Genomic DNA, 27,089 nt, shown 5'->3' with positions numbered 1-27,089 from the left:
TCTGAAGTTCTTGGCGAAGATACTTACATTGTCACTTCTGCCAACGCAACTCATGGCGACATAGAGCAGTCCATGACTGAAGAAACCGGTCTTGAGGTAGATGCCGACCTTTTCCAATGTCTGACCTTGAGCCTTGTTACTGGTCATTGCAAAGCAGAGGCAGACAGGGAATTGCTTTCGCTGCATCTGGAAAGGGAACAGGTTTTCGGATGGAATCATGGGAATCCTCGGTATAAGTAGCTTCTTTCCATCATGTGGCCCAGTAGCTCGTGTCGCATCAATGAGATTCGGCATCAGGTTGTCCACGATATATCGACTTCCATTACAACGGCCATTTTTGGGGTCAAAATTCTGCAGCAACATGATCGGAGCTCCCTTCTTGAGGCAGAGCTTGTGAGGAGCGCATATCGAGTGAAGGAATTCCACTGGATACTGGTATGTGTTCTCTCCGTCCATTATCTTGTCGCTCCTCAAGTAGACAGATTCTGTCCCCGAGAATTGTCGCAGTACGATATCATTCACCTCTTCAACGGCTTCATTCGTAGGACGGAGGATGGTTCGGCTACAAAGCCAGTTCCTGTCAGCATGCAAGGTGCTCAAGTTGCTGAATATAACATCAATGAGGCTCTTGACGTTTTCTACTCGGATCAGGTAGTTCTCTTTGACTTGAACTTTGAACTCGCTGATTTCTGCATTGATGAAGAGCCTTCCCTTGCCAATTTGTAAAAGTTCCTTGGAAATTTCTTCATCTCCACTTCCTGCGTTATGCACCTGCATGTTCTTTGTCATTCGATGCACATGGACTTGCCTCCAGAGGGGGGACTGCTTCAGAGTGGCAGCAACCGTGTCAGCGCGGCCTCCTCTTCGGATGATAGGCAGGATCTGTCTCGAGTCTCCAGAGAATATGATGGCGATTCCTCCAAAAGGCCGATCTGTCTCACGGATATCACGGAATGTTCGGTCCAAAGCTTCGATAATACGCCGGTCGCACATGGAGACTTCGTCAATGACCAACAGATGACATTGCTTGATCAACTGTCCTGTACCGTCTCCATTGGTAATGTTGCACACCGAGTCCTCCTTGATTGATAGAGGCACTTTGCGGCGAGAGTGAAGCGTACGACCATTTGGGAGAAGGGTTGCTGCAATCTCAATCATAGTTGTGGCTAACGCAACTTTCTTCTCAGAGCAAATTTGAGCCAGCAGTATACAGATGAGAAAGGTTTTCCCAGTACCTCCTGGAGCATCCAAACTGAACAACTGACCCCTCTCATTCCGCACCGAGTCGATGACTGCTTCATTGAACAGTTGCTGCTCCTCATTTAGCTTTGGCTGATTTTCAGTGACGTACTCTTCCAGTTCGTCTCTTCTTCGATGATTCTCGCCTGCTCAAGTTGCTCCGCAAGGGCCCCGTTCGGTTTAGGAAGCTGGAAGTCCTTCACCAGATAAAGTCCATGCCACTGAACAATCATTTGGATCTGCAGAAGGGTGGTGTGCACTGAAGCTTCTGTTGGCTCCAGCAGATTGTGCTTGTGAAGGATATCTTCCATCGGTATCCCGTTGTAGCGATTCCAGAAATCCAACGGATTCGTAGGCCGCACAAAGATCAGGATGTGTGCAAAAACCTCACGCAGTGCAGAGCCAAATCTGATGGAGGCAGCTTATTCAATCGATCGATCGATTTCAGCATCATCATCCAGGAGGCCCTTGGCAGGGCAGGCAGCTTTATAGGTGGGATACTCAACCCCATTGTACGTTCGCAGATCTTTGAAGGAAGTTGGTGCGGCCATCACGTGAAGCAACATCCGCTGATAGAAGAGCTCGCTCTGCCTCGCACTCAGATTTATGACTGGAATCCTTCCAATCATGTCTGAGCAAGCCTGGTTGGCATCGTCACCACTGCGGTCCAGTTTCGTCAGATGAGCCCACTTCTTCCACATGTTCTGCACCCATCTAAAGTGCTTGAATACATCAGGGTATGTGATCTTCACATCAGTATTCTGGTTCAGCTTGAAGAACTCTGTGAGCTTTGTTTTCGGTGGACCAATGTTGACGATGTCAAGCAGATCATCTGGTTGGAACAGGATGAGTTGCTCATCTTCCAAGTGAATTTGGAGCTTCTGCAAGGGAGGCTTCATTTGCTGGATGGGGAACTCATACAGGCGCCAGTAAGCTTCAGATGCACTGATGTATCTCACATCCACAAAACACTCTGTTTCGTCATTAGTGATATTTGTTTCTTCTCCATTGGCCAGCTTTATGATAACGCGGTCACTGCCCTTGGTCAAATATTTGGAGATATACTTGACACTGGACACTGAGTTAAGAACCTCGACGTTTATGTGGGCGTTGTATTTCAAGGACAGCAGCGGATTGAAGGGCACAATCCATTCGTTGTTGACCTCGATATCCTGTCCTCGCACCTTCTTCTTGTGTGTCTGGCCACCTTGTGCTGGAGAACGGCACCGACAGACTGGGTACGTAGAGTCCGTTACCATGGTATGCTCTACACAGTGTTTTGGGAAGTCCTTGTTGCAATTCCATGCTTCCCTATATCGAGACATGCAAGGTGAACTCTGGTTTCGAGCACCACACGGACCGTGGATATTGTTGTGTGTGATTATCTCATGTAGTTTTGGGTTGATATTCGGATCAGGAATCTCCGCTATCACGATTCTATCAATGTCCTTGGGTTCTCGTGGCTTGTCTTCGTCAGCAAGTATCAGCAGGATGTGGCAGTGTGGCAATCCATGCTTCTGATCCTCCTTCATGCTGAAGTAGGCCACCACTTTGCCCAGCATTCCACTCTTCAGATCCGCTATGAGAGATTTAAGCTTGATATGGAAGACGCGTGCAGTAAGGTCAGGCCGGTCACCTTGGAACAGTGAGTTCGTGATCTCTGGCCACTGTGGGTTGCAAGTAAATGCCACGAAGAGATCAGGTTTACCAAGGGATCGGACGATGGCCATAGCATCTTGAAAGGCTTCAGCGTACAACCGAGGAGAGCCATCGATTGATGGTGGTAGGATGATCTTTGTTCCAGCCTGCATCTCTTCTTGGTTATCTATAGCATCCATCAGGCCTTGGTACTTCTCTGCACGGATCGTCTTCTGATTGTTCCTTACCCACCGAAGTCGTGAAGCTTCAGCCTTGGCATATTGATTGCATGTGTACTGCTGAGTAAGTCGTCGACACCTCATGACTTGATTGAAATGTTCATCTCTGATCTGAAGGCGGAACCTTGCGAACTCATTTGGCGATATAGTTCCTCGTCCTTTTGCATGAGGTATGTCAATCTTGAATCCTTCTTCACCATGGGGGAACATCAGCACATAGTGAAGAGGATCGTAGCTCCGGTGCAGCTCCGCGATGGATTGCAGTCTACATTCGCGTTTATGGAGGATGACGTTCAAACGGTCGACATGCTCGCCAGGTATGATGACTGACACCTCACTTGCCTGTGGGAGGTTGTAGCATAGAACATGCTCACCTGAAGGGCGTTTTCTTGCATCCAGCACCATGGTGATGTTGTTTTCTGATTCCATCAACGCAAGGGCACACTTTAGTGACTGGATGTAGGGATTGTTCTGACGGAGCCAGTCTTGGAGAGTCTTCAGGATGTCAATATTACCGTTGAGCTCTTCATTAAATCGCAGTCGGTTTTTCAGTTCGTCACTGTCGTGGAACCATATTTGAGCGAACGTCGGATGCGATTGATCATTTTCTGGCTGAAGTGGCCCAATGCGATGGTAGACTTTACCTTGAAGCTTCACCATGGGGCTGAATCCTGGCATGAAGTGCTCATTGATGCCACTCAATGCCATGGCCAAGGCATTGTTGAAGTAGCGTATCTTCTCAATAAACTCCTTTCGGCTGAACAGGACTTGAAAATCTTCAGGGTAGGTATCGAGGACATTGATTGCAACTTTGCCAGACTCACAGCAAAATCCAGGTCATTCGTCTTTCCAGCAGTAGGCCTTGCAGAAGGGGGCACTTACACCCTGTATCGTACAGACTTGGCAGCTTGTGATCTTGCTGTTTTGCTGGGTAGTCGGCTTCTTTGAAGTGCTTGACATCAAACACAGCTCCAATCCTCCCCTTTTTAGTTAGTCACTTGAAGCTTGACTTTCCTAGCGCTCTAGTGTGCAGCTGTGTTAAGCTCTTGTTCCTGTTTCCAATAGTCCCTGTCCAGTCTAGCCTGCTGATTCGCTGTGTTCACGGATGCAATTATACGGTGGTTATGACGTCAAGGCTGGAGACCAAACCTGAAATTTGAAAAAACAACAACATAATATGCCTATTTTACTCCAAGGGGTTCCAGGATGACACACCCCAAAAATGGTTGCAATCGTATCAGCCGTTTTTGTGGTTCCTGGGAACAGACAAACGGACGGACGGACAGACATTTGGTTAATTATAGGAACTAGAAGCACCCGCTCCCTACGGGAGCCATCAAGGGGGGAATGTTATTATATTTATGCCTATTTTACTCCAAGGGGTCCCAGGATTACACACCCAAAAAATGGTTGCGATCGATTCAGCCGTTTTTGCGGTACCTGGGAACAGACAGACGGACAGACGGTGAATTATAGTAAGAAGATTATTGTTGCATTTACTTACTTATTTCGATTTAAACCACTGTTCTGATTTTAAGGGGTGAAATGTGAAAATAAAAAATAAAAAAATTAAAATCATGCATTTTGCTGAAATTTTTTTTTTAAATAGATGGAGATGAAAGTTGGCACAAATTTGCCTTCATACAGCCCCTATAGGGAGAAAATTTTCAGATGAAAGTAGTTTTTGGATTTCACAGGGAGTCAAATGTCAAAATGAATCACAACATGAAGGTTTTTGGCTTTCCACGGCTCTATATTTCAACCAATCAAGACAAGAATTGACAAAATGATGCCTTACACGTTTAGGTAGACAGAGAGTTTATTGTTTTTCATAACATTCCAGTGGTCAAAAGTCAAAATCAGATGCAAAATTTAGGTTTCTGACCTGCCAAGCATCTTATATTTAAAACAATTCAGACGAGATCTGACGCAAACATCTGACCCCAGCCGTTCTAGACTGAAACAAGTAAACATTGGTCTGGTGTCTGCTTTTCAATTTACAAGGGGCCAAAGGTCAAAACTGTTCACAAAAATAAAGGTTGAGGCATACCAAGCCTTTTTCTTTTTCAACCAAAGCAGACAACACCAACCACAAACACACCTTGCCACAGCACCTACAGATGAAAGCAGGTAACACTTCGGTGTCTTCCCTTTGATTTGACAGGGGTCAAAGTGGGTGGGAATGGGGGAAAGACATTGGATTCACTTGCGAATCTCTGCAGGTATACTTTACAATTAAATTTAGTTTCATATCCACATCTCTTTAGCCATCCTATTTAATCGCGAGGCACGGAATTTAGCCAAGTTACCAGTGCAGACAAGAGATGGGTTGTGACGTCTTTGCAGACAACAGAGCCAAACTAACATCCCTATCCGAAGAGTGCAGCGCCCGCTTCAGGCACTGCAATAAGATGGATTTTACTCCAAAGGAGACAAATCTAGGATCAGACAGCTCAGAACTCCCTACCAAATAACTGATAAATTGTACCGGTTGTCGATTGATAGTCAACGGGCAAAATACGTGGAGAAAAGGTGTGGGATGTTGAAAGGCATCATCTTGGTTCTACGTGACATGCACCCTTTGAATAATCTCCATGTTACACAAACGAATTAGTAAACACGTGTAGTATCAAATCAACACATGAATGGTGAACCAATAACAAATCTCCTTCCCCACCTTCACCAACAATGATATCCACGCCACACACCTGTTTAATCCCATCTTGCTTTAAAGTCAACGAGTTTCTTGTTTTACAAGTTGAACGTTAAAATATTAAAAACATGTATGAAACTAGAACGGCACTCATTGAGCGCCTCGTCTCGCTTCGCCCGTTCATTCTGAACAAAAATACCATTGCTAACTGCTTTGCCATTGCCTTCCCTGAACTACCTACAATTAATGGCCCACTGATATTATGGCCCAAATACCCATATCATCCATGCATTATGTCGCATCGTTTCTTGTCATGGGTTGTGACGTCATAAATTTAATTATTCACTCACATCGGGTTATATATATAATTACGGTTGTGGGGGTAGATGGAGGAATTTCATGGGAAAGTTAGAATTGAATAGAGTTGTTTGGTCTGTGGACGTGTAGGAGACATCTCGATGTAAATTAAGTTGGGAGATTGTGAGCTTAAGTGTTACATGTCACCACACGGGTGGTGGTGCGATATTAATTAGACAGGGATTAAGGATACGTTCCCCCAGTATGTGATTGCGCCCTGTGACCTAGTCCTACATTTTTTGCATTTACAAGCGAGCCAGGTGTCCCGAGGCAGAGGCCCCGCCTTCCCGGGTTTCATGCGAGCAAGCCACGCCCCGGAGGTGGGATGGTTGTTCGGTGTGATGTCAAGGAGAGAAGCGAGGAGGTGGTTGGCTTGGTAGGCTCAGTTCGGAGTGAGGGACGCACACAGTCGAGAGAGAATGTAGCTAGGAGATGGCCTGTAAGAACAGGGCTTTTCGGCAGGCTTTCCTTCGATGCATGAAGAAAACAGCACGATTCTCATATTCGTGCTGAGGCAATTGACTCGCGTGCTCAGAAAGACGCTGGCCGTTGGCTCTTGGTTGGGTTGTGAGAGACGAACCCCAGGGCCTCGTGTATGTCACCGAGGGGGATGGCACCATTCTGAAAAGCAGCGGGTCGGTGAAGACGATTGACACACGAAGAAGCTGCACGGGGTCTCTGAGCCTTGGTGTTGAATACCGCTCACGAATTGCCCGACGTACGTTTTCCCGCAGTGAAAGTGGCTTGGCGCCATTTTTTTGGGCGCATATACATGTGCAGAATGAAGCGCCTCAATAGGTATGAAGATCAGGCATTCTATATGAGTGAGGAAAGTGGAAAAAAAAAACTTCAGCACTTTATCATGAAGAAACTGTTGCGGCCTATTCCAAGTCAAGGCATTGTTGAGCAGGCCAAAAAAATGGCGAATTAAGACCCCAGCAAGGGAGTGCAGGCTGACAAAGGGGTTGACAAGGATGAAGTCTTTTTAAAGGATGATTAAATAAGGCTGTTAATTATCTTCAAAATGGGTGTTTTAATTAATCCAAACACCCAATTTCACTCATGCACTCCCTTGGAGTTCCCTTAGTACACATGCAAAGTTTCATGCCGTTAGGTTTCATGGTTTTGGAGTTATGGAGGAGACACACTGACTGACACGCACTGACATTTATGATTTTAGATGTACATGTGGTCATACTCATATTGGAATAGGATGCCCAGTGTATGGAATACATAAGGCAGGCAAACAATTCAGATAAAGGGGTGGGAGATAACAACCTTCCCATGGTCAACCATTGTATTTACTAATACCATCATATCGACAAATGCAGCAGAATGAACTTACAAACAGCCCTTTCAGGGCCAAACCTCTCACAGTATAGAGCAAATTATTTGTATCTACCAATTAAATGTGGAAGGTATGTCATGAGCAAAAGTGATTTACATATCAAGAACTGCAAAAGACATTGATGTTGATGTTCTTGTTCTTCAAGAGAGACAAACTCAGGATGACTCCAATGCCTCCAGGCTCCGCATCTATGGTTTCAAACTTATTGCAGCAGTGCACCATGTGAAATATGGCACTGCAACCAACCTATGGCAAAACCTAACTGACTTTTACATTCTTAAAGAATCTCGTTCCAATAATGTCTCCATAGCCACTGTTAAAATTGAGGACACAACAATCACCAACGTGAACAAACCACCTCAGGTAGAGTGGCCCCTTCCAGCACTACCCACGACTGCCCATCCTGAAGTTAATGACTGGTTATTTCAACAGCCATCACACCTCATGGGGATATACTTCAGATGACGAGGCAAGTAAAACAACCGGTGACTTGGGCCTCCGCTGGTGACAGCGATCTCCTGCACGATGCCAAGCAACCAGGCACTTTCCATTCATGTAGATGGAGGAAAGACTACAATCCAGACCTCTGTTTTGTCTGCAAGGACGGTAATGGACAACCTCTCCATGCATCTTGTAAGATCTTAACACACAGTCAATATCAACCAGCATTAATCCTCATTGGAACAGAGGTTCCCTTGATTACATCCAAACCGAAGGCCTGCTGGAATTTTTGGAAAGCCAACTGGGAGGCTTTCACACAGAACTTGAGGAGCAGATCACAAATCTCAACCTTGTCCCAAAGAGCGAGAGCAGCTTCTGCACGATCCTGACAGATGCATCCAAAAACAACATCCCACGTGATTTTCACAAATGCTACACACCTTGTTGGTTGACAGAAACTGACCAACTCCTCCAACAGTATGAAGCTGCTACAGATCCAGATGGTGCATTTGAACTCTTGGAATATCTGGACATGGCCAGATAACAAAGATGGCAGGAAACTGTTGAGGAGCTTGATTTCACTCACTCAAGGAGAAAGGCATAGAATTTACTAAGGTATCTTGGAAGTACTTCACCTGCTCGACATCAACTTCCCAAAGTATTTGGTAATGCTGGTTCTTCGAGGCTGCTCCTCAACTCTAAAGTTTCCTCAACTAAGGAGGCTCACCGTAAAGTCCATAATGAACTCTCCAAGCCCATTTCATCATCTACTCCTACATCCCTGCTTTCTTATGCCTCGTGTTGGCTAAATGGTTAGGGTGGCAGGCTTTGGATCCTCGGGTCCTGAGTTCAAATCCTGCTTAGGTGTTGAATTAATAGCAGGTGGGGTTAACTTGACCTGTCATCCTCCTGAGGTTGGCAAAATGAGTGTCAGCATGCTGGTACACTGTGTCGGAGTGGTGACCCATCCAGGATTGTGCCCAATAGCTAAGGAGACTGCTTAAGCAGCACCAACGCTCTGCACAGAGTATGTTCCCAATCTCCTCCTCCTCCTGCTTTCTTGCCCATACACCAGAGCTGACATTGACACTGGCAATGAAAGCAGCAGGAATTGATGGCATCTGTCCTGAATTCTTCAAGAACTTGGGACCTCACAGACATGATTGGTTGGCTTCTCTCTTCACTAAAATCCATGCAACTGGAGTCATACTATCAACCTGTGGAGAGACTAACATCATTGCCATCTTTAATCCAGGGAAACCTGCTGCTGACCCATTTAGCTATCGGTCCATATCTCTGTTGTATATGACATACAAGTTGTTTGAGCGTGTCTTCTGGCTAGATTCTCTCCGAGAGGTTAGGTTAGAGCCTAACCTTTCCATGCAACAAGCTGGCTTCAGACTTGGTAGGAGTTGTGTTGATCAAGAACTTGCACTTACCACCCACATTGAAGCTGGCTACCAACGTGCACTCACGACAGGTGTTGCACTAATTGACCTTTCATCAGCGTATGATATGGTATGGCGACATGGTCTTATGCTGAAAGCTGATAAACTTTTCCAGTGCTAAACCACAATGCATGTCCTTTCTTCTATGTTTAGCAATAGAAGATATAGGGTTTCACTCAGAGAGCAAACAAGCTCTATAAGGACTCTGAATGATGGTCTACCCCAAAGTTCTGTCTTAGCTCCAATCCTCTTCAACATATAAATGAGTGACACGCCTTGTACAACCTCCAGAAAGTTTGCTTACACAGATGATCTTGCCCTTGCTATCCAAGCAATCAACCTTGAAAATCTCAGCAGTATCCTGTCCCAGGACTTAAAGGTAATAGAGCAATACTTCATCTCCTGGCACCTCCACCCAAACCCAACTAAGACTACAGTTACTGCTTTCCATCTCAGCAACCAACTGGCTAACAGCACACTCCAGATTTACTTTTGCGGCAAACCAGTCAAGAGCGAACCATTCTCCAAGTACCTTGGAGTCACCCTTGATGGCAGCTTCACATTCCGCGAACATCGAAAACGGGTCACACAAAAGATCACGACCAGGGCAAACATTATCCGGAAACTAGCGGGCAGCAGCTGGGGATCAAGTGTGAGCACTCTTCACAATGCTAGCCTTGCTCTTGTGGACTCCACAGCGGAATAATGTTCTCCTGTTTGGGCATTGTCCTGAAAACACTGCTGTGGATAATTAGTGGTACACTGAAATCAACACCCGTGCAGTGTCTCCCAGTCCAGTCTGATGTCCCACCTCCTGATGTGTGCCAGAAGGCAATAACGCTGAGAGAGTGACTGCATCAAAGCCAACCGAGAGCTTCCACTGCATGAAGACCTGCAGAATCTACCAAATATGCGAATCAAGCCACATAAAACTTTCTGGGGCTCTGCCGATGTTTTGAGCGATGCGGCGATTAACACAAAGGACAAGTGGTGCAATCTCTAGACAAACAACATTGCAAACAAAGAACCAGTAAGTGATCCGACAGAAGAGCCTCCAGGCTTCGACCTCACCCGGAAACACTGGTCTGCGCTCAACAGGATCCATACTCTCTTTGCAAGGACATCACACCACCTCCACAAATGGAATTTGTGGCCACCCAGATCAGATTATTTATCACATTGTGAATGAGTATCACGTACGAATTTTGATGAAGGATTTCGAGCAATCCACCAAACAACGGACAGTGCTGCGACTTGGCTGTCCAACTTTGACTTAGATCGGTGAGCTATAATCTATCGTACACATGATTAGAGATTGGAGTACAGATAAAACTGAGCACTTATTTATTATTCAAACACACCACTGTGGGGGAACTCCATCCAATGCATGTAACCACATATAATGGATGATCCTGATTTGTACGTGATCCATATGCACGCAACCCATGACCCCAACCCCTCCACCCCAACCGCACCCCGTATGCATGACATATGCATGGCCCAAACACAACCCACCTCTAACCTTTTGTGTGTAAGTAATAACTACGTGGCTCCGGAGAACAACGTTTTCTGACGATGAATGGAAGAGCTTCATTGCCATTCTGCTGCTGCCCTCTTTTGGTAATCCTTTTCATCTTGAGTTGTTTCACATTTTAAACATGGCATTGCTGATTAATCACATCTTCCATATTCAAAGGTAATAATGCACTCGCCTTTCATCTGAATATTCTGATTTTGATCTCAAACATAAAAGCACGTGGCTACAAACTATTCCGGTGCCAGTGAGTTACATCGAAGTGGAGAGTTGGCCTCACTTGCAAAAGAGCATTGTATCACAGAGTTGGCCATATTTCAAAAAAGATAGGACATTATGTGTCAGTCACCTGGCCAAAGTCTGAATTTCTACGTTTTGATTCCCTGGCCAAAGCCTGCTGTAGTTTCCCTTAACAAACAGACTCACTTTTGGAGAAGGCACGTGGAGAAGTCAGAATAACTATCGACGGATAATGGTTACAGAACACCAACCTCAAAACATAACCAGAGCAGTAAACATTGAAAGCTCACAGGGTGGCCTAGCTCGAGGCATGCACACTTGCCTCGAAGCCGGTCTCGCCTGTGTTTGAAAACCGACCCAGCTGTAAACGGAATTTCATTGTTTCACAGGCAGGGTGGTTCATCAATGAATAAGTGGCGTCCCTTGGATGGATGCTAAACTGACGTTCCATCTGCCGGCATTAGTTGGTGGACGTTAAAGATCCTACAGCGTCCTTCGCGAAGCGTAGGCGAGCAATCGCCGGCACCCTGAACAAGTTACAAATTCTTGCCCTAACTACTGTTGGGAGAGGGATGGAAAATCACTCGGCATGACCCAAACCGATAAACTGCTTTGGCAGAACTAACGCTTTGTAATACAGACTGCAGAGTAGGGCACATCGGATGGGAAACATTGATGTTATCCATTCCCAGATGACTATACCCAGTACAGGGGAGATCAAAGGTTGACACGGACTTCGTATTTTTGAAATCCAAAAAGCACACAGGTGGGTTGATGAACCTTCATCAACACCTAAAGCAACTCCCCTGGTACACATACAAACCCATCTCATCGATGTGGTCGCACCTTGATGTAAAAAAAAATCTTTGGAATGGGTACGCTGCCTTTTCAGGACACAAACGTGTTCACCAACGTGTTCACCATTCGTAAACTTAATGCAACCCAGATGTTCTTTGGGTGTTCCAAAGAGATTAAAAAGGGGGATGATGTATAATTACCAACCATTCTCTCTTGAAGTAGTAGCGGTCACATTTGTCGCGTGAGGGCGAACGTTACCGTGCGGTGAAGTCGCACCGTGCAGACACAGATGACCCCACTGTCATCCGGTCGTCGCTCGTTGCACTTCAATGCGAGTCGGACCAAAGGCTTTGAAATGGTATGTGCTGCTTCATTGCTTGACGTTCAGCATTTAAAAGGTTAAGAGCATGGCAGACAATCAACCATAGGTTGGCATCTATGGGGACGAGGAAATGCTCCTCTGAGGGTGGTGAGAAAAGCGGAGCCATTGTTGTGACGTCGCAAGGTAAATATCAAATGTGATGTCCCTTTCCATACTCAGAATATCCTGGGAAATGATGGCACTTCCCGCAAGCTCAGTGGCCATGCTTGGCTCATCTAACAGTCTTGTGTTGTGTTGCGTATGGTCATCTGCACGTCCATTTGTGCATGTGGCAGCTAAACTATGAGCCTTAGATCATGTAAAAAAAAAATAATACTAATAATTCACTGTGATACTGTGCATTAATGTTTTTCCCAACGTTCAATAAATTCCATAACAATGAAGCTGCTGGGGTACCGAAATACTGTTACGGGTTTCGGAGTGGGCGTGGGGTTCACGAGGGGGTTGTTTGGACCCGTTACTCGACCTCGGACTCTGAAGCCGCAAGCCCCGGATAACTCCGCGTCCCACCGTGTTGCTGAGCAACCACAGACGCTGTCTAAAGAGGTAAGTCTGGCTGGGTCCCCGATCCAAGGCTCGCGTTACTTTACCGGTGATTTGGCCCTGCCCAGAATGGGGACCGCGCTCTCGACATCTCACCTTAGTATCTACTTATTATGTACGGCCAAACAAAACAGTGGATGGGAGGTTGGCTATCTAATGGAGCGAATTGATCGAGTATAACATCCTGCTTATTACATATGCGAAAATCAAGCCAATAATGGAAAAAGACAATCAAGCAGGTTTGAAACAGTTTACCAAAAATTTGAAAGCATGTATTTACAGGCACAATTCACATGGCAAGTATTTACAAGAGCAGTGTCACAAAGCAATTATCCCTGAGCACATAAATAGCCCCGATACAATCTTACTTAACTAAAGACAGGCGTGCCTCAATCACTCCGGGAAAAGTAAAGTAGAGAGAAAGAGAGCGAGAGAGAAAGTTTGATAAGTCGAGAACAACTACCCTGTGACCCAGAAACACATAAGTGTTCTGTAACCAGAGTTAGGAACGACCAGGATAGGATGTATAGGAAGCTCCTTGTCTCCCTAGCCCTTGTGTCTGTCTCTTTCTCACCTTTCCCACGGATGGCGATTCCACATGTGAGCCCCATGCAACTGCAACAAAATGGCTGCTGCACATGTTCCATATGGTTCATCCACATGACATGTGCACATGAGCGACTTCAGACACAGCTGTGTTGACATGGTGGAGCCACATGAGCAACTTCCTCACAGCAGGAGCACATCCACAACCCTCGTGGGCAGAAGGAAAGCTTCACAAAGGGTGACGTGAGGCGGTAGCGAGAAAAGACAGCTGCAGAGAACCCCACGGGGGTAGTCAACAGTGGCCAGAATCAGTCAAGCAGAGGGTGCTGGGGATGGGGGGGTCAAGGAGAGGTAAGGGTCAAGAAGAGTCAAGGGTCGAGTCAGTGCCTGAGACTAATCAGGGTGAACACCAGAGCCAGTGGAGTTCGTCAGTGCCTCGCAGTGGAAGAGTGGTCACCAGGGTGAGTCGGTGCCAAGAGAGTCAGGAGCAAGAACTAGCACCAGAGACGAGGTCAGCACCGTTGTGAGTCTTGCATTCCAGCTGCAGCAGGAGCTATTCTTGCCACAGCACGAGGCCCCCACTTGTGAGCCAGCACAAACACACCAAGACACATCAATCCAAAACACGAGCCACCCACCAGCCACCCACCAACCCCAACCAACCAACCAACCAACCCTCCCCCCCAAAAAAATTCATCTTATTACCTCTGGCAGCGAAGATAGACGGAGGCTATGTTTTCACCCCGTCTGTTTGTCTGTCTGTGAGAAGGATATCTCAAAAAGTTATGGACGGATTTGGACGTGTGACAAGGATGAATTGATTCGATTTAGGTGAAGATCCCGATCCGGATCCAAGAATTCTTTTCTAATTTTGCAAAGTAATTCTTCACCATTGAGAGATCGGTCCAAAAACAACACATGCATGATATTTCAAAACATTATGGACAAGTTATGACAAAGCTAGGTGGATGAGCTGGTTGTGAGACAAGAACAAGCAAATTCGATTTTAGAGATCCAGATCCAGATCCAGTCCATCAGTGGGAAACAAAACATAAACTGTTCAGCCTGGCAGAGGTGTGCGCTCTAACCAGTGCCATTCTAGTTTCCTCGTCAATCGATTTGTGGTCACTTTTGTGTTAGGTTTGTAAATGTGGAACAAACTCATTGGTCGGTGATTTCTCAGATCCTTCGAATCACCTCTTTGTATAGATCTGAATTACACATACACTACACAGTTGCATTTTTCCAGCTTGATGGTACTGCACTAGTTGTCAAGTATTCCGGTGAATCATGTTTTTGCACGAGGGTAACCCATGCCGGCGTGAAATTGTCACGTGTATCGTCACAGGTGTGTAAATGAGCACCACGCGCGAACAGGTATGGAGCTGCCAGGAGAACAACTTTCAGGTTACCCTCTTCGCATTTGAGCCGGTGTAAAGATTTCAAGCTACCCCCCTTTTCAAGTTACCTCCCGGTAATCTGAAATCGATTTCAAGTTACCCCCCCGGGGGTAGCTTGAAATCGATTTCAGATTACCCCCGCACTTTCAAGTTACCCCCCTCCCTGATTCAGCTGAAATGATAAATTCAGATGCCCACAACTCATGATACGTTTATTGAATAGAACACTTAAAACATACAAGATTGAAAACTCGTCTCAAAATCTGGAAACATAAAAAATGTCACAAAAATGTTCATTGTATTGGTGGTGATGGTCGTATGGCAGCTAAGCTGCCAGGGTAGCTATCATTTCTTAAAGCGCGACTGTGTCGCTGATGCAGTGCCCCTCTACCAGTACACACACTGGAACTGGTACTCATTTCGCCGACATCGGAAGGATGACAGGCCGAGTTAACCCCACCTGGTATTAATTTGACAGCTGAGCGGGATTTGAACTCAGGACCCGAGGATCCCAAGTCACCACCGGAACCACTGAGCCGACACCAGGCTGCGCACTCAGCCTGTCATCCTTCCGCGGTGAAAATTGTGAATTAAAAATAAGCTGTTTTCATTGCCTTTCTTATACATTGATTTTATTGCGTTGTTTCCATAATTGTAAATATAGTCTGAGTTGGTTAAAAAGATATACCAGTATGTCTTTGAATCGAATATATCGAAGAAGGATTTCATAAAAATGTGGCAAAAACTATAACTGTATGAGAAATACTGATTTCAATTAATAACAATATTAAAATAAAATCATTCATAATAAAATCAAAATTCATTGCAAACTCTTTAAAGGATGTCACGTGGTCAATGGTTTTTCCCTAATTAGTTTTCAATATCAGTTAAATTACTATTTTCTGTAAAAATAAATAAATAAATAAATAAATGTTTTGAGGGGGGGGGTCATCTGAAATCGTAGGGGGTAACTTGAAAATCGATTTCAGATTACTGGGAGGTAACTTGAAAGGGGGGTAGCTTGAAATCTTTACACCATCTGATTTGGAAAGCGTTGGGTTGGATAAACAGAAAGTAGTGTCGTAGATCGTAAAAAAAAATCGTGCAAATTATGATACAACCATCAAATTTGGCATTTCTGTTCTGCAGGGCTTTCTGATCAAATCTGCCCGATTGGCCATTTGAAAATCCAAATTTTGAAAAATTTGAAAACAAAAAATTAAAACTTCAAAAATACTGAAGTCACAGCTGGCTGAAATTCTTGAAGCGCAAGTGAACATCCCAGACAGAGAACCAAGGGGAGATGCAGTCATCGTTGATGGCTCAGCACTTATCAACGCCCTACCTCCACGCACTTCAAAGATATTTGATGATTATGCTAAAGAAGACATCATCCCAAAGGTGGAATCCTATGGTGCCAGGTATGAGAGGGTGGACGTAGTGTTTGATGTGTACAAGAAGTCAAGTCTGAAGTCTGAGGCAAGGTTGAAAAGGGGGCAAGGAATCAGAAGAAGAGTGACAGGAACCAGTAAGACCCCAAGTAACTGGAGAAGCTTTCTTCAAGATGACAGCAACAAGACTGAGCTGTTTCACTTAAGATGTGTGAAGCACAGATGACAAGCACAGTCATTGTCACAAAAGGAGAAAATGCCATTAGCAACACAAGGAAGTCACTGGATGCTGTGTCTCCATGTTGTCATGAAGAAGCTGACACTCGAATATTTGTACACGCCAGGGATGCAACGACGGATGGTAGCAAGTCCATTATCATTAAGGCTAATGACACGGACGTACTAGTCATAGCAATATCTGTACTGCCATCCTTACAGGAACTACGTCTTGAGAACTTGTGGATTGCCTTTGGCCAGGGAGCCAAGGTGCGATGGATTCCAGTCCATGAGGTCGTTTCTGCAATAGGGCCTGAGAAAACTAGAGGGATCCCATACTTCCATGCGTTCACTGGATGTGACGTCGTGTCTGCCTTCACACTTCACAACGACCACAACTGACACCTGCGGTAAGTGCTGCAACTCACGTTGACGGGCCCCTCCTTCCTTGTGCAGGACGGTGCTCCAGAGGTAGAGTCGGTTCGCTGTTGACCTGCCACCTGACCCTGCTGTTGACCTGCCACCTGACCCTGCTGTTGACCTGCCACCTGACTCTGCTGCTGCCCTGCCACCTGACCCTGCTGTTGACCTGCCACCTGACCCTGCTTTTGACCTGCCACCTGACCTGCTGCTGCCCTGCCACCTGACCCTGCTGCTGCCCTGCCACCTGACCCTGCTGTTGACCTGCCACCTGACCCTGCTACCTGACCCTGCTGTTGACCTGCCACCTGACCCTGCTGTTGACCTGCCACCTGACCCTGCTGTTGACCTGCCACCTGACCCTGCTGCTGCCTTGCCACCTGACCCTGCTGCTGCCCTGCCACCTGACCCTGCTGTTGACCTGCCACCTGACCCTGCTGTTCACCTGCCACCTGACCCTGCTGTTCACCTGCCACCTGACCCTGCTGTTCACCTGCCACCTGACCCTGCTGTTGACCTGCCACCTGACCCTGCTGTTCACCTGCCACCTGACCCTGCTGTTGACCTGCCACCTGACCTTGCTGTTGACCTGCCACCTGACCCTGCTGTTCACCTGCCACCTGACCCTGCTGTTGACCTGCCACCTGACCCTGCTGTTCACCTGCCACCTGACCCTGCTGTTGACCTGCCACCTGACGCTGCTGTTGACCTGCCACCTGACCCTGCTGTTGACCTGCCACCTGACCCTGCTGTTCACCTGCCACCTGACCCTGCTGTTGACCTGCCACCTGACCCTGCTGTTGACCTGCCACCTGACCCTGCTGTTCACCTGCCACCTGACCCTGCTGTTGACCTGCCACCTGACCCTGCTGTTCACCTGCCACCTGACCCTGCTGTTCACCTGCCACCTGACCCTGCTGTTCACCTGCCACCTGACCCTGCTGTTGACCTACCTGCATCAACGAGTTAAAAAAAAAAAATCCAACCTTGAGAAAATACCCAAAAAAACATGTCCAAGCATTTATTTGGAGGAACTTCAACAATAATATCTCTTATCATAAATACTAATTACACAGTACTTTTGGGGGTATGCCAAAATGACACAGTACAGTACAGTACAGTACAGTACAGTACAGTACTCTAAAGTCCGTACTGTAGAGCATTCGTGAAAGGAAACTTGTATCTCGAATCGCCGTGGGCCCAGCGGCGTACAGTGTGTACAATGGCGTACTGTACACACTGTACTTCACCTATAAATTCCAGAGCTCGATGGGGGAGGAGCCCAGTCCGGTGGAATTGGAGGCATTTGCGATGCAACGTTCCGCCCCTTTCGGCGGGGCGCGGCCGTACGAGCCAGCCATGATGGTGAGTGGACCGGCCGTGACAAGATGTTCCAAAGTTTCCCCCGTTATGACGATTCTCACACGGGTGGGCCGAGTGACGGGTGCTCCTTGCCGTGTACGTTACGTGCTCTGAGTTTGTTACCTCATGCAGGAATGCGTGGATGACGATGACGGCAACAACGGCAACGGCGTGAAGACATCGGATGAAGACAAAGTTGCGGTTTGTGTTCTTTTGTTGGATCTCTCTCTCTCTCTCTCTCACTTGGAGGGACGTGGTGGTATTCCTTCCGATGAAGCTGTTGTGGATTTAAAGGAAATGTAAAACTTTAAACGAAAGCCGATCTTCCCGCTCGGTTCCGCTTTGACGACTTTTTTTTTTTTCCTTCTGCCAACCTCAAAATCGAAGTAATATTTTTGGATCTGTTTAACTAAAAGCTTCACATCGCACGGAAAGTTGAGCTTTGTTTAAAAAAAAAAAAAAAAAAATTTTTTTTTTTAATCGCGTCATGTCAGGAACACGATCGGCATCACGTGAGGATCACGATCGGTGGGATTGCCTCCACTCGTACTGCATCAAGGCCTTGAAGTGTAAATTATTCTCCTCAAGATTCCTCCTGATAAGTGAACGCAGTATTACAGAGGGTTTCGGTTATATTATTGATTGCACGGTTGTATCGTTAATATCGGGGAAGTTTGTTCTTTTTTTTTCTTTTTCTTTTTTTTTTTAATGTTTTTAACGATACCTATACACCGCCTCATTTAATATAACCGTGCGCGGTTTCCCGCTTTGTTGAATCGAACGCGTGCTGAAGTCCAACAACGTGCGTGACGTGTTGCACACGAGTTCCTTGTCCGTATGTTGTAAATCTTGCGATGCTCAAAGCTTGAGCGTGTGAGCGAACTCGGCCTGTAGCTCGTGACTGGTAACAACATGGATGTGCAGCCTCGGCAGCACGGCGTCTGTGATGCGTTTTGGTGATGCTGCCACCGTACGTGGAGCATTTGAATGTTTCTAAATCGTTGTTGTGTTCACCAGGCCGACAGGCAGCCTCTTCAGATCGACATCTCCGACGCTCTGAGTGAAAAGGAGAAAGTCAAGTTTACAGTGCATACCACGGTGAGCAGATCGTACAGTATTGTTATAATACAGTGGATTGTGACGTAAGCAAAGTGATTTTTTTTTATTTTTTTTTATTTGAGATTACGCTTTTTAAACTTTTATATGTTGTATTGCACCATGCAATGTACATGCGCTGCTACCGGTGCAGCAGGACGTCGTATGCCATTCATTCATCTTTAATTGTGTGCACGTGCTCGTGACCGCTGTTTCTTGACAACCGCTGGTCCGATCTCATTGAAACTTGCCAGGTATATTGCTGGGGGCCTGAGGATGTGCCTTTTCAAGGTTTGATATTAATCGGACAAGTGGTTCCCAAGTTATGGCCATTTATTTCCCAAACCAATGACAGGACACGTTGCTGCGTAGGTGTGGCCGATGGGGGAAGAGATCCTCAGCCGCGTTCCCCATTACGGGTTACAACCTACGGACTTCCGGATAGTGATGACTTACTGTATTCTAATAATTTCTCGATTTCTTGTGCGCATTTATAGATAAACACAATGACCCAATCCAGTCGTCGTTTATGAGAGCGAAGGAACGGCCTGTGTGGTTGTTTGAAAGTTGTTTTTTTGGGGTTTGCACTTATGGGCACATGAGAGCGAAGGAACAGCCTGTGTGGCTGTTGTTGTTTCTGGCACGAAGTTTGAAAGTTGTTTTTTTTTTTTTTTGCACGCACATATGGGCACGTACTAGTTTGGTATAAAGACTCGACAAATAAACGGGTTGGAGATGTCGGTGACACTAAAGACGCCAGAATACCCAGATGGTCGTATATTGACGAGGTGGCCTTGCGCCTGTTGATAACTCTTCCCAAACATTCACTTCTACAGTCGAACTACAGAATCGTCTCGATCGTAAAACACCGATCAATGCAAGGTCAGTCACACCGACGTGGACGAGTGACTCCGTGCGACTGGCCTCTGCGTTGTATTCTTTCCAGGTTTTTTGTTTTTGGCCTTTGCGGCGACGTATCAGTGGATCAAACCTTGTGACGTCTGGTTTTGCACGTGCGGAGAGGGGGAGGCAGTGTGAGCTCGATTCACAAGCACCCTTGGAAATTGGTCTTGTTCTTGTGAGAAGATCCATCCCTCTTCTTCGGCATTGCCGTGTGGTTGGACGAGCATGTGCTGAACCACTGGAAACGGAAGGCCAAATTGTGGTTCCCTGTCTGCCCCTTCTCATCAACATTCCGTCCAAATACGGGTTTTGCCGATTGTAAAAAGGGTCCGTGGGTTTTTCGGCAACAAAATAATGCAGGTCGCTTGCCATACAAGATGCACACACCCACACGATGAATAGCTGACGATAAACGTGAGGTTGTTCGTCTTGTTTTCAGACAACACTGCCACATTTCAAGAAGCGTGAAAGTTCCGTTGTACGTGACCATGAGGAGTTCACTTGGCTACACAATGTCTACGTGGAGAACAAGGATTACGCTGGAATTATTGTACGTGCTGGCGGTGGGTTTGATGTTGAAGCGATGGCGAAGTACCCGAACCATAATATTAAAAGGAACGTGAAATGTTCCTGTGTGATTTAAATTGGGAATGTGATCAAACTATTTGATTTGTGCGTAAGATCTATCGGACTACGTGATCATTTCCCAATCAAGAGATGTAATATTTTGATTGGATAGAATATGGAAGTGTGTAATTAAATCTTTTGTGAATATGGTAGTTTTGGTTTCTTGTTTTCTCATCAATTTCCTTTGTGCTTGACTATCTACAGGGTGGCTTGAAAGTCACTTTACCTGTGCTAAATTTCTCACACCCGGCTCCTTCCCTTCCCCTCCGTCCTCCCCTGCCATGGTAAGCGGCAACACCGACTCACTGAGTCGGTCGGAAGTTAGACGGCGTGGCGGACATGGGTTATTGGTGTCAAAGAGAGATTGGTTGCTTGTGTTTGGGTACACAAAAGGGCACACGCAGGCCAAACAATTGCTCAAGTGCGGTACAATAATTATTGTAAGTACTGCACAATAAAACCTGTACTGTATATTAAGAGTTTAATAATGTATGCTCTACTGGCAAGGGGTAAAGCAACTTTCAAGCTATCCTGTACCATGCGTGAATTTGGATGTTGGGTTCCAATGTTTAAATTTTTTTACATATATATATATATATTTATTTTTAGAATTAAAATAAAAAGATCATAATTTATTTTTGGTTGGGTTCCACAAAATAGTGTTTTATTAGATGTAATGGTTTGTTCGTACAAGTATTATTTATACAAATGATGCACAATGCCCAATATTTTCAGATGATTGCAATCATGGCTGCCAAGTTATCCCACCCACATCCCCCATTTAGTGTATGGCTCCAAAAGCAAAACTGTTAAACTAAAACAGCATTCGGTCAAACACATCCCTCGACCAAGCTGAACAGTTTGTTTGTTTTTTATTTTTTATCCCACTGATTGGCCAGAACTGGATCCGGACCTGAACCAAAATCTAATCTGCTTATTCTTGTCACCTCACCAATTCGTCCACCAACTTTCATGATAACCATCCGTAATGTTTTGAGCTATCATGCTATACATCATTTTTGGACACCACCTCTTAATTGTGAAGAATCGCTGAAAGAATTGAAGGATCTGATCTTCACCAAAATCTAATCCATTCGTCCTTGTCGCACACTCAACCTGTCCACCACATTTGATACAAATCTGTCCACAACCTTTTGAGATATTCTGCTCACGAACGGACAGACAGGGGTGAATACATGACCTCCAACTACCTTTTCGGTGGTGGAGGTAACCAGCTGGTAATTTGTAGGATACTGTGGATAACTTTGCCTATGGTGTGTTGGACAGATACCTCCAGCACCGCCCTGCCCTGACTTTGATACTTCGAGAGAGAAGCTTCAGCAGCTTGGGGAGGGGGAAGCAACTATGACTAAGGAAGAGTTTGCGAAAATGAAGCAGGAACTGGAGGCGTAAGCACAACTTTTCTCTCCATTATTTTGTTGGCATGTCGATTTCTATTCGAGGTTTTGAATCTATTTGGGTGAAAGGACGTTTGTTGAATATGATAAACGACATAAATGTGGATTGGATGTGTCTGCAGTTGAATTTGCTTTTGCCCTAAAATACGAGGTAGTCCACGATTGACTTTAACTTTTCTTTTAAGAAAATTAAAAAGCACAGAAATGTTGACGGTTGCTCATGTCTTTGGGTTGTCAGAGATAAAAAGTCAAAAGGTGAAAAGTCTGACATACGATTTGTTTTGGAGGATGATTTAGAACTTCCCATCCTATCCCATCTCTGTTAAAATATTGTTTACATTTGCCGTGTGAGGGTAAGCAATCGGGCATAACCAGCAAGGGAATGACCGAACGGGAAAGGAAGAGAGAAGGGGAGGAAACACTGAAACCTGCATGTCGGAGGGTTGGGTTGGGAAGGTTAAATGGGGGCAATAAACATCATTAATCAGGAAGGTAGATGACTGGTGGTGGTGTTGCATTGTCTGCTTGCAGCCATGGAGGGAAGAATGGGAAAGAATAGCCTCTGGAAGGTGGTTCCCCAGATGGAAGAAGCAAGGGGGGGAGGGGGGGAAAGTTGAGATGTGTCGTTGGCCGAGATTTGGAAGAATAACCAGGAGCATATTAATGGAATAATGCATCCATGTTGGAGGACTGAGAGCAGAGGTAACAATATCGGTGAAGAGGTAGTTTGAAGGAAAAAAAAAAAACAAACGAACATAGAAACCACCCAACTGCCTGTGATTTGAAAGCAACAGACATGGTGCTTCTGCCTCATCATGGGAGATTCCAATGTTTAGATTCCCCAGAATCTCGGGGAGAAGAATGTTATGCTGGGGTGACAGCCCATGGAGGAGAGCATTACTCCATTGGGTTACAGACAAAGGCCTTGAAGAGACAATCAAGAGACCGAACATGCCTCTTTCAGCAACTGACTGTTGAAACAGATAGGGTGATTTTCAGGAAAGGCTTGACATTGGTAGCAATGATGGATTCCATTGCTTTGTACATAATTGGTAGCAAGCTTGCTGCTCTGAAATTGAGGATCAGTTTTTTTTGTATCCTCCTTCTGGATGGGAATGATGTGACCAACGCGCCATTTGTTTGAATAGAGCAGGCGGTGGAGAAGCAAGAGCAGAAGAGCATGATTTTAGACCGTGAGCACCCAGACTAGGGTCGAGGCAAGACAACTTTTTCTGCCTTTTCGTGCGAGGCTGCACAATCCAGTACACATTAGTTACAAGGGGAAAGATGGCGACATACCGGGATAGGTTTGTTACATGAGATTTGTTGGAAAACAGAATGAAGGCGTTGTCTCGTGTTGGACTGAATTTACAGACATGCCCTTTGAGGGAGAGGGAGGGGAGCACACAAGAGACAGATTTGACGAGGTGCCACCATGACCTTTATGAAGGAGACTTGCTGGAGTGTTCTGCCATGAGATTTGCAAGTAATGATTATTTGATAACTCGCAGAAGTCCGTTGTGAAAATACCGCAATATCAAAAAAAAAAAATGGGGGGGAAAGGAAGCCTTTTGTTGCACCGTTTGAAACAGCTCAAAAATCGGTGGTTATGTTTCTTAACAGCAAAGAAAAAATAAAATTGAGAATGATCAAGGTGGTGATTTGTTGCCTATACACCGCCTGGGTGCTCAATATTTTGTTTGAAAAAAAAATTTTTTTTGATTTTCTTGTCGGTTTGGATTAATTTGAAGCAACTTCTACTTGATAATCTTTCTCTGAGGAGTGTTTCTGTATTTCAGGGTCACGCAGACAAACAGCATTAGCTTAATATACTCGTGGAGTATGCTTGCACATTGTAAACAATAATGAACCGTGCTTTCCCATTCTCAGGTCGCTTAACTGTATTATTATTATTTTTTTTTTAATATATATATATATATTTTTCATTTTCGAACACTTTCCAACGGTTGTGATATTGAATATTTTTAATTTACGGATGCATTTTGATGGTTCTGTGATTTTATTTATTTGTTTTCCCCAGTGGATTGGCTTCGATGTCCATCAGCAAGCAAAATTACCGTGCTTCCCCATTGTCTCGGGTCGCTCACCTGCATTTATTTTTCATTAACCTCCGCCATCGAAGATCGGAGGTTACTGTTTTCACCCCTTTCTGTTTGTTTGTTTGTTATCTTGCCAAAACGAAGTTTTTGCAAGATATTGTTGTGGTTGACCAAATTCGCAAACCACCATTCAGGTCCCTCAGGTGAGATATCTCGGTAAGTATATGTGTAATTAGGCCCAAACGCGTTGTCTAGAGGGAATAAATGTCATTCATGAGGGCTGCGACTCTTCAGAATAGCCGTTTTTCTTTTACTATCTTTATTTTGGACCAACCGCCATTATTACCACCACCAACCACGTCTCAACAGCCATCACAACAACAACCACCAACCACAACGCCGCTTCACCACAACCGCCACGACCTTTACCGTCACAACTCGCCACCATCGCATCACCGTCATCTCGCGCCACTCGTGGGCACCGATGCTGGACTCGTGTAGAGCGCGCACCGAGCAGCGTGTTCAAAAGCATCGCGGACTCTCCGCAGAAAAACGGATCAAAAACGACTCGCGCCCACTTTTGTTCCGTCCAATCGGTGAGCGAGGGGCGATTTGGCCCCGCCTCCAGGGCGTTGGAGAGCGGTCGCTATATGCAAATTCATGGATCAAAAAGCATTCACGCCCACTTTTCCTCGGGCCAATGGGGAGCCAGCAAGAGAGGTGAAAGGTCGGAGGCAGAGGGTCAAAGATGAAGGAGCGAGGCCACGGGGGATATAAGGGGCTGCGTTAGTCAGTCGAGGCAGTTGAGTTCGCAGGAGGAAGAGTTCGGAGTTGGAAGTGGAGAAGAGAGCAGTTCGCAGCTAGCAGTTTGCAGTTAGTAGTTTGCAGTTAGTAGTTTGCAGTTAGTAGTTCGCAGTTGGGAGTTCGCGGAGTCGGAGTGAAGAGGACGGAGCTGTGGAGAGGCGGCGAAGGCGGACGAAGGGGTGCTCGCGTCGGATTCGGGGAACTGCGGAGAGAAAGGCCGGCGGCGCGACCGAGGTCGTGGTGGAGACGCTCGTCGCGGGACCCGCGATTTTGTGATATCCTCCTTTCCCCGAGCATCAGCAACCCCCTCCTGTTTCCCCCCCGCGCTGAGATAGTGCGACAAAAGGGGGCCCCCTTCCCACCCCCTACCAGACACTGTCCGCGAGGCCCGCGGAGTTGAGGCACCACCGCCACTTCGCGTCTCATCATCAGACGGGTAGGCCCGACACGGTCTCGGCCCCAGGCCCGCCTACCCCCTCATCCTGGAGGGTGGTTCTCTTTTCTTTTGCTTTGGGAATGTGTTGTCGGCGCCGTCTGTGAAGTAAAATTGTATAAGTGTTGCCGAGTGCCCGGTAGTCGGATAGATCTGCATTGTCGCATTTGCTTTTTGTCTTCTTCTTTTACATGTGCTTTTGGTGGAATTGTATATGTGTGCTTTCCGTTCATCGCGAAATAAATGTGCTTATTATTGAACTGTTTTCCCGCTTCGCTTCGTCATTTCTTTCATTGAATCCCCATCTTGCTTCACGTAAAGGGTTGGTCGTGGGCAAAGACGCCCGATAATTAATCGAACCGACGAATAACACCGCTCGGTTATCCCGATAGTACGGAACGGGTCGCTTAAGTGGCCCGTGTCCGAAGTCGACCTGCGGCGAGGTGCGATCACCCGGTCTACCCTCCGTGTGGGTACTTAGGTAGGTCGAATTTGGCGAGCAACCCTATCCCACGCGGGGGCCGATTGGCTCGATCGCGGTGAGACCGAAAGGTCCACCCGTGACTGGTTCCCGGCGTTAGTCCGAGAGGGTCACGACTGGATTGTCCGTCCGGTGGGCGACGTGCCGCGATTCGAGTCACGTGGCCGTCAGCACGCCGGCGGGCGCGAATCCGCGACACTGGTGTCAGGAGTGGGATACAAACCCATCGCCCTCCTCACGGCACTGGTAACGGAGAACGGGAAAACGGGCTCTCCTGTCTCCGGCTAAATTCACGGGAATCGGTCCAGGGGTGAGAGAAGCGACCCCCGATTCCCTCCAAATTACGAGCGATTCAAATTAACCCTTTAAGAGAAGCAAGATGGCGTCTCAAGGCGAGCGGGAGCCGGGGGTATTAGAAATGGATGTAGAATGTGTAGAATCCATGGCTCAGGATGAAATCCCTGTGCAGGAAATGTTGGTTGTGCAGGAAAACGAACTCGCCCAACTGAACCCAGAGCCCGAAATGGGTGCGGCAGCGGCCGCGGTGTATGACACCTCCCCTCCCCCTCTCCAAAAAAACCCTTCCCCAACCCCTGCCGAAACGGCTCACTCAAGCGCACCCGACATGGCCCAGCTAATCACCATGCTGGCAAAGATGAATGCGGATATGAAAAACGAAATGAAAGGCATGAACAAAAAGATGGATACAAATACAAATGAAATGAAAAACGAAATGAAAAAAGAAATGAAAAAGCTCCGGGGTGAGACGCAGAACATGGGCCGATGCCTGCAGGCGGGCATGAAGGCCGTTAGCAGGGAGCTTAAAATGGCGACTCCACGTGTAGGAACGAACGAGCTGGAAAGGCGTGCAACGGCTGTCGGGCCCGCGGTGGAGGCGGGTAAGGAAAAAGTAATTCGGGAGACAAGAGACGAGGTGAAAGTAATTGCGAGGGAGAGAAAAGAACAATTAATACGGAAAGCAAGGATGAGGTACGCGGAGATCGTGAAAGAGCAAGGAGTGAAAAACAGGGAAGGACGGGAGCGACTTAAAGAGAAAGCAAGGTTGACCTACA

General features: G+C 46.4%; 1 protein-coding gene across 3 annotated transcripts in view; it reads left to right on the top strand.

Moving 5' to 3' along the window:
- The first annotated feature begins 18,068 nt into the window (after positions 1 to 18,068).
- Positions 18,069 to 27,089, top strand: part of LOC147020637 (sorting nexin-6-like) — a 39,719-nt gene continuing 30,698 nt past the window's right edge. The window contains exons 1-5 of one of the 3 annotated variants that reach the window (XM_085896178.1): positions 18,069 to 18,198; positions 18,328 to 18,396; positions 19,213 to 19,293; positions 20,633 to 20,743; positions 22,108 to 22,229. In XM_085896178.1, the coding sequence (XP_085752304.1) occupies positions 18,103 to 18,198; positions 18,328 to 18,396; positions 19,213 to 19,293; positions 20,633 to 20,743; positions 22,108 to 22,229 (479 nt within the window). In that variant the 5' untranslated portion in view covers positions 18,069 to 18,102. The remainder of the gene's footprint in view (positions 18,199 to 18,327; positions 18,397 to 19,212; positions 19,294 to 20,632; positions 20,744 to 22,107; positions 22,230 to 27,089) is intronic. The other 2 variants (XM_085896176.1, XM_085896177.1) reach the window with 2 other exon arrangements.

The sequence above is a fragment of the Eptatretus burgeri genome, chromosome 9, assembly GCF_056783735.1.
Source record: "Eptatretus burgeri isolate ZD-2024b chromosome 9, Ebu_testis_v1, whole genome shotgun sequence".
Lineage (NCBI taxonomy): Eukaryota > Metazoa > Chordata > Myxini > Myxiniformes > Myxinidae > Eptatretus > Eptatretus burgeri.
Note: the sequence above shows the minus strand (reverse complement) of the source record. Positions and strands in the feature narration are given on the sequence as shown.